The sequence below is a fragment of the Syngnathus leptorhynchus genome, chromosome 7, assembly GCF_054491065.1.
Source record: "Syngnathus leptorhynchus isolate UIUO chromosome 7, UIUO_Slep, whole genome shotgun sequence".
Classification (NCBI taxonomy): Eukaryota; Metazoa; Chordata; class Actinopteri; order Syngnathiformes; family Syngnathidae; genus Syngnathus; species Syngnathus leptorhynchus.
The window spans coordinates 14,691,800-14,705,025 of NC_141201.1; the positions used below are offsets into that span (position 1 = coordinate 14,691,800).

Consider the following 13,226-nt stretch of genomic DNA (forward strand, 5'->3'; position numbering starts at 1 on the left):
GTCCTGTTCATTGGAGTTGGTGCTGCATTATTAAGGTGGTAATGCTCGGTATTCTGGCGTCCTCTAGAACGCTGATGTTTGTGCTTCTGTCCTCCCATTTGATCCTAATTATTTTCCTCAAGGTTCTCTGGTGGTGGTGTTCAAGAGCTCTTAGGTGCCTGCTGTAGGTTGTCCATGATTCTGCCCCATAAAGTAAGGTGAGGAGAACCACAGCTTTGTTAACCAGGAGCTTAGTGTCAACCCGGAGGTCTCTGTCTTAAAAGACTCTTTTCCGGAGTCTGGCGTATGCTCAGGCGATGGTTGACCTCAGAGTCAATGTCCACTTTGGAAGAGAGAAGGCTGCCGTTTTTTCAAGTGCAGTGTTGTCCACATTTATGATGGGCGGAGTAGATGGCTGAATGGGAGGGGCTTGCTGTAGCACCTGGGTCTTCTTGATGTTCACGCCCAGACCCAGGGCTCTGTATGCCCTAGCAAAGGCGTTCAGGATGCCCTGGAGGTCTTCTGCAGAGTGTGCTGCAATGGCATTATCATCCGCATACTGGAGCTCCATGATCGTGGTGGTTCTGATCTTGGTTTTGGCTTTGAACCTGTTAAGGTTGAAGAGCCTGCCATCAGTTCTGTACCAAATTGGGATTCTCTGTGGTAGTTCTTCACCAATGAGGTGGAGTATGGCGGCAATGAACAGGGTGGGTGCAATGATGCATCTCTGTTTGACCCCTGTCTCTAGAGTGGAAGGCTCAGTCAAGGAGCTGTTGTTGAGCACTGTGGCTGTCATTCCATCATGTAATAATCGCAGTATTCTGACGTATTTATCCAGGCAACCATACCTCAGAAGGATGCTCCATAGGGCCTGGCGATCCACCGTGTCAAAGGCCTTTGTCAGGTCTATCAAAGCCATGAACAAAGGCTGTTTATGCTCACGGCATGTCTCTTGGAGTTGGCGTGCTGTAAAAATCATGTCTGCAGTGCCTCTAGATAGACGAAAACCACACTGCGATTTTGGGAGAACTTACTCAGACAGTGGCAGTAGGTGATTGACAAGAACACCAGCAAGTACAACTGGTGAAAGGAGAGAGATGGCCCTATAGTTTCTGCAATCCGCTTGGTCCCCCTTTTTGAAAATGGTCACTATCAGAGCGTCCCTGTGCTCTGAGGGGAGTACTTCTTTTTCCCAGACCTACAGAAGGAGGCCATGGAGGCGGCGCTGGAGTTCTAGTCCACCTTCCTTTAAATCTTGAATCTTTAGGACCTCAGCTGGGATCCCATCTGGCCAAGAGGCCTTGTTGTTTTTCAGGCTCCTGATGGCATCTTGGACCTCTGCTAAAGTGGGAGTTCACCCATGTCTTCCCTGATGGGACTCTGACGGATGTGACTGAGGAAATCTGACTGAGTTGTGCTGTCACGGTTGAGGAGTGCTTTGCAGGTGATGTCATTTTGCCAGACACGAAAGATGAGCTGTTCTAGCTCTGTGTCGTTCTCATCAAACCAGTCCTAATGCTTTCTGAACTTGTACCTGAGAGTGGCACTGCAGGATCAAGGGTGGAAGACTTGAGCAGGCTCCAGTGTTCTTCAATGCCCTCAGGGTATTCCTGATTGAGGCTTTCGCCAAGAGAGGCCTGAAGCAGCTGCAGGGTGGCAGTTTCGTTCAGGCTCTCAAGGTTTAGTCTCTGTCGGCTCTGCTTCTTTTGCAGTCTCCTCTTCCTCTTGAGTCTGATGGACATCGTGGATCGTATCAGGCGGTGATCTGTCCAGCAGGCCTCTGAATCAGTCATGGCTTTTGTTATGCTCACGTCGCGCCGATCCCTGGCTCTGACAATGACATAGTCAATAAGATGCCATTGTTTAGACAGAGGGTGTCTCCATGAACCCTTGAGTTTGTTCTTCTAGCAAAAAATGGTATTGGTGATAGTAAGGCCGTATTGAGCACATTTGCTAAGAAGCAAAACCCTGTTGGCGTTGATGTTTCCAATGCCTTCTTTTCCAATGGTGCCCTTCCAGAGGTGGTGGTCTCGGCCCACTCTGGCATTGAAACCTCCCAACATAATGATCTTGTCCTTGAGGATTTTTGACAATACCTCATCCATACAGGCATAGAAGGTCTCTTTTTCTTCCTCATCGAAACGAGGGTAGGTACATAAGCACTAAGAACTGTTGCCATCTGCTGCCGGCCAGCATCAGACGGAGGGTCATCAGGCGCTCACTGATTCCCACAGGGAGTTCAGAGAGCTGACTGATCTGTAGGTTCTTGATGGCAAAACCAACCCCATGGATCCTAGGCTCATCTGTGGCCTTTCCTTTCCAGAAGAAAGTCTATCCACCCTTTTCCTCCTTCAGATGACCTTCCTCTGCCCGTCAGGTTTCTGAAAGAGCAGCTATGTCAATCCGGCATCTTCTCAGTTCCCTGGCAATGATTGTGGTTCTCCTCTCCGGCCTATCAGTGGTTGCACTGTCCATTCCAGGCTCCAAAATTTATGTTTCTCTGTTTTTGACCGCATATTGGTGATCTCTCTGAACGTGGTAATCCATTCGGGATAATGCACTTATATAATTTAATATGAACTTATTGATACACAATAAATGTATGTTAAAAATGAGAGGGTGACACTACTTTGCGGATTTTCACATATAGCGGGTGGTCTTGGAACCAATTATCCACGATAAATGAGGGATTACTGTATTCCCAAATGATATCGGTGCACACCACACGCAGTACGCTCAAAACCATCATACACGTGATTGGGTCTTGTGAACACCGTGTGAACCAGATTTAAGTAACCTAAACTGACCTGTACAGAAAAAAGGTCCAATGGCAGACCACAATGAAATCAATTCTTTCCTTAATCACCTCCTTATATGTGGCAATTCTAGACGCTACATAACACTTCATTTAAAAAAAAAAAAAAAAAAAAAAACACCCGGCCCTACTCATTTCTCAAATAGTCCAAAGCAAAGTAAGCGATGGTGTGATGATGTATGGGTTCATTGTCTCACCACTGCAGTACTAAAAAGCTTTGTTACAATATTTAAGGAAAATTGGTTGTAACTTTTAGAAAAATTGTTGAATGTTCAAAAGCTAATCATGACCATTTTTACTCATCAAAAAGGTGTTGGAGATGAGTGAATCTAGAAAAGTTTGTTTTGTATTTTTGATTCAGATGAAATACCTTTTCACAACAATTGCAAGACTCGAGATTGATGTTATTAAGGCCTTGTCTACGTGTAACTGGGTTTTTCAAAATCAAATATTTTCATCCTTTCTGCCCCCTTATTTTTGTTAAAAAACCCATCCACATGAAATTGCATAAATACATTTTTAAGGGCATTTACAAGCATGCCAGGCCTCTAGAGTTTTCTGCAGAAAAATATATTTTTATAGATGCAGTCCAAATATCAGTGAGTAGTACTCAAATGTAAGCACTTGTATGTACTTGATTTGAAAAAAAGAAAAAAGGTATCTCTGTTTGGATTTCTTTGTGAGATTTTAAAATTGTCTTGATGCAAAACTGTGGCAAAATGTTTTTAATAGTTGCCACAGTTTATTAGTTTATTAGTTTATACAATTAGTTTGCACAATTCTGTTCCTCAAAGTATTCTTTGTGCTTTCGTTGAGAACCTATACTTGAAAGTTGTACACTTCCATCTGTCTTTAGAAGAGAATGTCGAGTTAATTTTGATGCGATTCTTCTTCTTACTCGTCAGACTGGAGCAAGGTGAGAACTTGGAAGATAATCAGAGAAACCTGTTGCAGATCACTGAATGCTTCTTCCATGCCATCATCGGCTCATCCAGCGAGTTCCCCCCTCAGCTTCGCAGCGTGTGCCACTGTCTCTACCAGGTAGACCCCCCCCCCCCAACCTCAACTCCATCATGACCCATAGCTTCTATCTTTGCTCTTACCCGTTTGTCGTTTATACATTTCAAGAGCCTGCCTATCTACTCTATCCAGTTTCTGATGCTGCTGAACTCACTGCTTTCTATATTGCACCCAGTTCATTCTTTCAAATCTATTGCGCCTTTTCATCATTGTGATTTTATCCCACAGTTTTCTAAAATGGTATCCACTTTATATTTCCGACTGTTTTATAATGCAATTTATCTGCTGAAAGACAAGCAAGTGAAGTATCTCCACATTATAATTGATTTTATTGTCTGAATTTTTGCCATCACAATAGTCTATCAAAAATTAAACATGAGTGAAATAACATTTATTTGAGAAATAATGATTATATTTAATTGTAGCTTCTGATCTTGATTAATACAATGCAGCCAACTTTGTCATCTTTTCAACTAACAGACGGACATAACTGAAAGGACAGGGGTTCTCAAACTTCTTTTGGGCCAGGGAATTCAGCTTTCAATATTCCAAACAACAATTATTTTCAAAAGAAATCGAGTGTTTTGTACATAACAGGCTCTGAAGTATTGCTCTCTCTTTTGCACTTTCTCTCTCTCTCTCTCTCTCTCTCTCTCTCTCTCTCTCTCTCTCTCTCTCTCTCTCTCTCTCTCTCTCTCTTTCTCTTTCTCGCTCTCTCTCGCACACACGCACTCCCTCTCATTAAAAGATCCAACCTCTTAAATATAACATACAGTTGCTCTCTTTTTACGCACTTGTCACGTGAACTCAACTCTTCAGCATGAACCCCCTTAATCTTGTGGTCTCACGATGCAGCTTTCCAGCTATTGTTTACAAATACGTACAGCAGCTCTCGATTATTGCGTGAACTCAACTCTCGGCTTGAACCCCTGTGATCTCGTGGTCTCACGCTTTCTGGAAGGGCGCGAGCACAACGACAATTGTTTAAAACCCGTGAAATAACAACATTAACTCACGCCGTATTCCGAAGCTTTGTCCGAGAACAGAGGCAAAGATTTCCCGACATTTTGCATTAAAAAATGAATATGTTGAGGACCGAGGTGGTTGACTTTCCGGGCTTTCACTGTATTTAAAAACTTTTCCAACATTGTGACCTCTACAAATGAATTGGCAAAAAAAATAAAATAAAATATAAGTCGCACCAGCCATAGAATGCACAATAAAGTGAAAAACAACATATATAAGTCGCACCGTAGTATAAGTCGCACTTTTGGGGCAAATTTATTTGTCAAAACACCAAAAACAGACATGAACCAGCAACAACAGGCTAAACGATACAGTATGCTAACGTGACATATACACAAACAAGGAGCTTAGAACGGGCCTGATGTAACATTCAGAGTTATTCAAGTAAGTCTTACATAAATAACACGTTTATCAAACCATCTGTGTCACTCCAATTCATTAAATCCATCGATCTCGCTTTATGTAAACAATGCTGCGTATGCGCCGCATATGCTGATGTCGGACCCGTTGTAAATTGCATTTCTAATTATTCCACAGACCCATATAACGATATATAAAGTATATTTCAAATAACTATCATATTACATATATGCCGGCCCCCAACTTCCATCCCCGGAGGTGAAAGAGAGCTCCCGTCGAGAAGGATCGGGCGTGCGTAAAAGCCATAATAGTTTTTCAAACCTTCTGTGTCACTCCAAATCATTAAATCCTTCAAACTCTTCGTCCTCCGTGTCACTTACAAACAAAGCCGCTAATGATGCCGGTAGTACGTGGGGCCCTTCGTCATCCCGTGATCGAATTCTTTTGCCTTTATGTAAACAACCGTTGCGCGGCACGGACGACGTCACTTGCAGTTCAAATGACAGTAATCCCTTGCTACATCGCGGTTCGTTTTTCGCTGTTTCACTACATCGTGGATTTTTGAATTTTGAAAATTTGTGAAAAAAATAACATATAAGTCGCCCCTGAATATGTCGCCCCCCCACCCAAACTATAACAAAAACCGCAACTTATAGTCAGAAAATTATCCATCCATCCATTTTCTGAACCGCTTTGTCCCCACGGGGGTCGCGGGCGTGCTGGAGCCTATCCCAGCCGTCATCGGGCAGTAGGCGGGGGACACCCTGAACCGGTTGCCAGCCAATCGCAGGGCACACAGAGACGAACAACCATCCGCACTCGCACTCATACCTAGGGACAATTTTTAGAGTCTTCAATCGGCCTACCAAGCATGTGTTTGGGATGTGGGAGGAAACCGGAGTGCCCACGCGGGCCCGGGGAGAACATGCAAACTCCACACAGGGAGGGCCGGAGGTGGAATCAAACCCGCACCCTCCTAACTGTGAGGCGGACGTGCTACCCAGTGCCCCACCGAGCCGCCTAGTCCGACAATTACGGTATATATATTTTTTCAAGAAGCAAGTAAAATAATGAATGCACAAGTGTGCTCACCCTCTTACAACTGTGGACATGGCTGGGATCAGAATTGACCAATCACATTCAAACTCATCGTAGAAGTCAAGTAGAATTCAAGGAGAAGTCAGCACACACCTGCGACCATTTAGAAACAGCACTGTTTGATTAACCCCAGATAAGATTAAGCTGTTATAATAGGCTTTTGCTGTCATTTTTGTAGCCATGTCTGCAAACTGCGGTCTACTGAGAGCTTCCGTAGCATCAGAGATATATCATGGTTCCAAGACATTGAATACATCACGAAACACTGTGAGGGCAGTTATTATCAAGATGGTAATAAAAAGACACATCAGTGACAATACCAAAAAGTGAATGTCCCTACAAAATTTAACAAAACTGGTCAGTTGCTGCAAAGAGTCCTGTAGCAACAGTGAAGGAGCTTTTTTCTGTTTCGCACATGCGACAATATTTGACATATTTATTTGAACAGCCCATTCACATTTACAAGCCATTATTTGCCGAAAATCAAAGACTAGCGTAATAAATAAATCGCATAGCATAAATAAAGCATTGAGTAAGAAATGAATGACAACAATTATTTATTATTGTAATAATAAGTAATAAATAAAATATTAAAACAATACAACATAATTTATTGCGAATTATTTTATGGGCTCCCAAGGTAAAATTTGCAGATGTCTGGGTACCAGGAGACCCTAGTTTGAGAACCCTTGCTCTTGGGTGTAGGTATTCAATATATAAAATTTTATATTTTGATATTGGCACCAAAAGAAATTGGGCCCTTAGAACTGCAGTATAAATCCAACCATTAGAAAATGATGTGATTTGGATAGTGACCAATTCACGGTGTACTACAACTATGGGGTTTTATGATGGCAAAAGCAATTTAAATGAGGTCATCTTTAAAAAGTCAATGCTTCATTGATGGCTTCACTGCAGATATATAGTATCCTCCCATGGAAAATTTCCTAATGAAGCAAAGTTTCTCTGTAATATTTTTTTATCTAGATGCATGATCTGTAAAATCCAAATACATTTAAGGCTTTGATCACATCTAAAGCCATTAGCACATTTTTCACAATGGAGAAGAAAGCTCTTTCCATTCCTAAATGTAAACACTGGGTAAATGTGCACCTAAAATGGAAAGCCTTTTTACATTAATTCTATTATTTTGGGCAATTCACACACATGTGACCCACGCACACATTTGTAACTAAAACATCATCAGCTGATGCAATAGGTGTGATCACAGCATTGATGAGTGAAAACCTTTTTTTTTTATTTAGCCATGATAACCAGTTTACTTTCCTCAAAACCTGGGCAGCTTCACACTGATGCTGCACTATTCTTAATGCTGAATTTCATATTGGTGCTGTTGTCCAGGTGTTGAAATGTATCCCTAAACACCCAAATAGTGGCTCCTGTCCTTGTTCACTGATTATGCTTTTTATAACATTTGGTTTCCCATTCTTCATTTTGAGTTTTCTTTTGCAGCTTATAAATTACACAGTAAGAGTGCATCGAATTCCAGCAACAACTGTGTATGCATGGCCTGCTTCCCTGCCAATTAACAAACAGCTTAATGACACATCCTATCTTATGATTGACTTGAACTTTACAGCCTTCAGCTTTTGTCTGTGTACCTTAATTGGTAGGGCTTTGTGCATACGTGTAGCTGGTGCTGTGACCATGATTGTACCCGTCTCTGTTCTGTAGGCTACTTGCCACTCTCTACTGAATAAGGCAACTGTAAAAGAAAAAAAGGAAAACAAAAAAGCAGTAAGTTTGGAGACTCTATTTTCCCTCAGATACTTTCCCCCAGATACTTTCCCCTTAAAGCAAAAAATACTTTTTTGCATTTTCCTCACTTGGTTTATTTTCTTCATTTGTTTAAAATGATTTTAATTTAATCCAGAAATGTTTTATCCAGTTTTGCATTTTCAACTTCCGTACAATAGGGATGCATCGATTGATTGTATAGTTTCATCTTAATTTGCCATCATCAATCTACAATCAATCCTGTGCTTATCATATTTAAGCTTTTTCATACTTTAATACAGAGAACCAAAAGCCTGCTCTTGCTTTTTACAGTAATCTATACTTTTTTGAATGTGCCAGATTTTGTTTTACCCGAGTGTTGCTCCAACTATGCTCTGATACTGCCTCCAAAGGTAAAACGTTTTCATAAGTACACTGCTCAAAAAAATTAAAGGAACCGTTTTTTTTATCAGGGTATGGCATGAATTCAATTACACTTTTCTGATAAGGTTTTGGTCAGGCACTAGCAGAGGGGGTTGTAAATCACTTTCAGCTGCATTGGTGTTGATGGAATTAACAGGTACACTAGAGGGGCAACAACGAGATGGCCCCCAAAACAGGACTGGTTTTGCAGGTGGAGGCCATTTCAAGCTCCTCCCTCTTGATCTTTTTTAACTGTTTTTCCACGTGTTGGCTTTAGCAAGAGTCATTATCACGACTGGAAGCATGAGGCGATTTCTTAACCCTCCTGAAGTTGCGCAGATTGTCCAACTCCTCCAGGATGACACATCCATGCGTGCTGTTGCAAGAAGATTTGATGTGTCTCCCAGTACAATCTCCAGAGCATGGAGGAGATTCCAGGAGACAGGCAGTTACTCTAGGAGAGCTGCACAGGGCCGTAGACGGTCCTCATCCCATCAACAGGACCGATATCCGCTGCTTTGTGCAAGGAGGAACAGGTTGAGCACTGCCCGAGCCCAACAGAATGACCTTCAGCAGGCTACTGGTGTGAATGTTTTTGCCCAAACAGTCAGAAACAGACTTCACGAGGGTGGCCTCAGGGCACGACGTCCTGTAGTGGGCCCTATGCTCACTACTCAGCACCGTGGAGCTTGATTGGCATTTGCCATAGAACACCAGAATTGGCAAGTCCGCCACTGGCGCCCTGTGCTTTTCACAGATGAGAGCAGGTTTACCCTGAGCACCTGTGATAGACGTGAAAGGGTCTGGAGAAGCCAAGGAGAGCGCTATGCTGCCTGCAACATCATTCAGCATGACCGGTTCGGTGGTGGGTCAGTGATGGTCTGGGGAGGCATTTCCATGGAGGGACGAACAGACCTCTACAGGCTAGAGAACGACAGTCTGACTGCCATTAGGTATCGGGATGAAATCTTTACACCCATGGTCAGACCCTGGTGCAGTAGGTCCTGGGTTCCTCCTGATCCACGACATTCCCGGCCTCATGTGGCAAGAGTATGCAGACAATATCTGGAGGATGAAGGAATTGACACAATTGAATGGCCCTCACGGTCACCTGATCTTAACCCAATAGAACACCTTCACCTTCTTCACCTTCATCTTCTTCCGCTTATCCGGGGTCGGGTCGCGGGGGCAGCAGCTTTAGGAGGGACTCCCAGACCTCCCTCTCCCCACCCACTTCCTCCAGCTCATCCCGGGGGATCCCAAGGCGTTCCCAGGCCAGCCGAGAGACGTAGTCTCTCCAGCGCGTCCTGGGTCGACCCCGGGGTCTCCTACCGGTGGGACATGCCCGGAACACCTCCCCAGGGAGGCGTCCAGGAGGCATCCTGATGAGATGCCCGAGCCACCTCATCTGGCTCCTCTCAACGTGGAGGAGCAGCGGCTCTACTCCGAGTCTCTCCCGGATGACCGAGCTTCTCACCCTATCTCTAAGGGAGAGCCCGGACACCCTGCGGAGGAAACTCATTTCAGCCGCTTGTATCCTGGATCTCGTTCTTTCGGTCACGACCCATAGCTCGTGACCATAGGTGAGGGCAGGAGCGTAGATCGACCGGTAAATCGAGAGCTTTGCCTTTTGGCTCAGCTCTCTCTTCACCACGACGGACCGGTACAGAGTCCGCATTACTGCCGACGCTGCACCGATCCGCCTGTCGATCTCGCGCTCCATCCTGCCCTCACTCGTGAACAAGACCCCAAGATACTTGAACTCCTCCACTTGGGGCAGGATCTCATCCCCGATCCGGAGAGGGCATTCCACCCTTTTCCGACCGAGGACCATGGACTCGGATTTGGAGGTGCTGACCCTCATCCCGACCGCTTCACACTCGGCTGCGAACCGCTCCAGTGAGAGCTGGAGATCACGGACTGAAGAAGCCAACAGCACCACGTCATCTGCAAAAAGCAGAGACGCGATGCTGAGGTCCCCAAACCGGACCCCCTCAACGCCTCGGCTGCGCCTAGAAATTCTGTCCATAAAAATTATGAACAGAATCGGTGACAAAGGGCAGCCTTGGCGTTGTCCAACCCTCACTGGGAACGAATCCGACTTACTGCCGGAAATGCGGACCAAACTCTGGCATCGGTGATACAGGGACCGAACCGCCCTTATCAGTTGGCTCGGCACCCCGTACTCCCGAAGCACCTCCCAGAGAACCTCCCGAGGGACACGGTCGAACGCCTTCTCCAAGTCCACAAAACACATGTGGACTGGTTGGGCGAACTCCCATGCACCCTCGAGGATCCTGCCGAGGGTGTAGAGCTGGTCCACTGTTCCACGGCCAGGACGAAAGCCACACTGCTCCTCCTGAATCCGAGGTTCGACCTCCCGACGGATCCTCCTCTCCAGCACCCCTGAATAGACCATACCAGGGAGGCTGAGGAGTGTGATTCCCCTGTAATTGGAACACACCCTCCGGTCCCCCTTCCTAAAGAGGGGAACCACCACCCCAGTCTGCCAATCCAGAGGCACCGTCCCCGATGTCCACGCAATGCTGTAGAGAAGTGTCAGCCATGACAGCCCCACAACATCCAGAGCCTTTAAGAACTCCGGGCGGATCTCATCCACCCCCGGGGCCTTGCCACCGAGGAGTTTTTTGACTACCTCAGTGACTTCGACCTCCGAGATTGGAGAGTCCGCCTCAGAGTCCCCAGGCCCTGCTTCCACAATGGAAGGCGTGTCGGTGGAATTGAGGAGGTCTTCGAAGTATTCCCCCCACCGACTCACGACATCCCGAGTCGAGGTCAGCAGCACACCATCTCCACTGTAAACAGTGTTGACCGTGCACTGCTTCCCCCTCCTGAGACGCCGGATGTTGGACCAGAATTTCCTCGAAGCCGTCCGGAAGTCATTCTCCATGGCCTCGCCAAACTCCTCCCACGCCCGAGTTTTTGCCTCAGCAACCGCCGAAGCCGCGTTCCGCTTGGCCATCCGGTACCTGTCAGCTGCCTCCGGAGTCCCGCAGGCCAAAAAGGCCCTATAGGACTCCTTCTTCAGCTTGACAGCATCCCTTACCGCCGGTGTCCACCACCGGGTTCGGGGATTGCCGCCACGACAGGCACCAACAACCTTACGGCCACAGCTCCGGTCGGCTGCCTCAACAATGGAGGCGCGGAACAAGGTCCACTCGGACTCAATGTCCCCGGCCTCCCCCGGGGCGTGGAAAAAGCTCTGCCGGAGGTGGGAGTTGAAGCTCTTCCTGACAGGGGATTCTGACAGACGTTCCCAGCAGACCCTCACAGAGCGTTTGGGCCTGCCAGGTCGGACCGGCATCTTCCCCCACCATCGGAGCCAACCCACCACCAGGTGGTGATCAGTTGACAGCTCCGCCCCTCTCTTCACCCGAGTGTCCAAAACATGCGGCCGCAAATCCGATGACACGACTACAAGGTCGATCAACGAACTGCGGCCTAGGGTGTCCTGGTGCCAAGTGCACACATGGACACCCTTATGCTTGAACATGGTGTTCATTATAGAAAATCCGTGTCGAGCACAGAATTCCAATAATAGAACACCGCTCGGGTTCAGATCGGGGGGGCCGTTCCTCCCAATCACGCCCTTCCAGGTCTCACTGTCATTGCCCACGTGAGCATTGAAGTCACCCAGTAGAACGATGGAGTCCCCAGAAGGAGCGCTCTCCAGCACTTCCTCCAGGGACTCTAAGAAGGGTGGGTACTCTGAGCTGCCGTTCGGTGCATAGACACAGACAACAGTCAGGACCCGTCCCCCCACCCGAAGGCGGAGGGAGGCTACCCTCTCGCTCACTGGGGTGAACCCCAATGTGCAGGCGCCCAGCCGGGGGGCAATAAGTATGCCAACACCTGCTCGACGCCTCTCCCCGTGGGCATCTCCAGAGTGGAAGAGAGTCCAGCCCCTCTCGAGAGGACTTGTACCAGAGCCCAAACTATTTGTGGAGGCAAGTCCGACTATATCTAGTCGGAACCTTTCTGCCTCACACACCAGCTCGGGCTCCTTTCCAGCCAGAGAGGTGACATTCCATGTCCCTAGAGCCAGTTTCTGCAGCCGGGGATCGGACCGCCAAGGTCCCCGCCTTTGGCCGCCGCCCAGCTCACTATGCACCCGACCCCTTTGGCCCCTCCTATAGGTGGTGAGCCCATTGGAAGGGGGACCCACTTTTTCTTTTCGGGCTATGCCCGACCGGACCCCATGAGCGAAGGCCCGGCCACCAGGCGCTCGCCTTCGAGCCCCACCTCCAGGCCTGGCTCCAGAGAGGGGCCTCGGTGACCCGCGTCCGGGCGAGGGAAAACGACGTCCATTTATTGTAATCATCATCAGGGGTCTTCTGAGCCGTGCTTTGTCTGGCCCCTCACCTAGGACCCTTCTGCCATGGGTGACCCTACCAGGGGCATGAAGCCCCAGACAACATGGCTCCTAGGATCATAGGGGCACGCAAACCCCTCCACCACGATAAGGTGACGACTCACGGAGGGGCAATAGAACACCTTTGGGACATAATGTTTCGGTCCATCAGACGCCGCCAGGTTGCTCGTTAGACTTTGCAGGAACTCACTGATTCCCTTAGACAGATCTGGGAGGACATCCCAGAAGACACCATCCGACGTCTCATTAGGAGCATGCCGCGACGTTGTCAAGCATGCATACAAGCTTGTGGGGGCTACACAAGATGTTGAAAAGAGTTTTGAATTGCAGAAATTTAATTTAGGCAGAATGGACGAGCCTGCCACATCATTTTTT

At 47.1% G+C, this 13,226-nt stretch overlaps 1 protein-coding gene across 3 annotated transcripts in view; it reads left to right on the forward strand.

Annotated features, from left to right (window-relative positions):
- Positions 1-13,226, forward strand: part of nf1a (neurofibromin 1a) — a 158,180-nt gene that overhangs the window by 67,585 nt on the left and 77,369 nt on the right. For 2 of the 3 annotated variants that reach the window (XM_085915635.1, XM_085915636.1), the window contains exons 29-30: positions 3,700-3,835; positions 7,994-8,056. In XM_085915635.1, coding sequence (XP_085771761.1) covers positions 3,700-3,835; positions 7,994-8,056 — 199 coding nt within the window. The remainder of the gene's footprint in view (positions 1-3,699; positions 3,836-7,993; positions 8,057-13,226) is intronic. The other variant, XM_085915638.1, reaches the window with a different exon arrangement.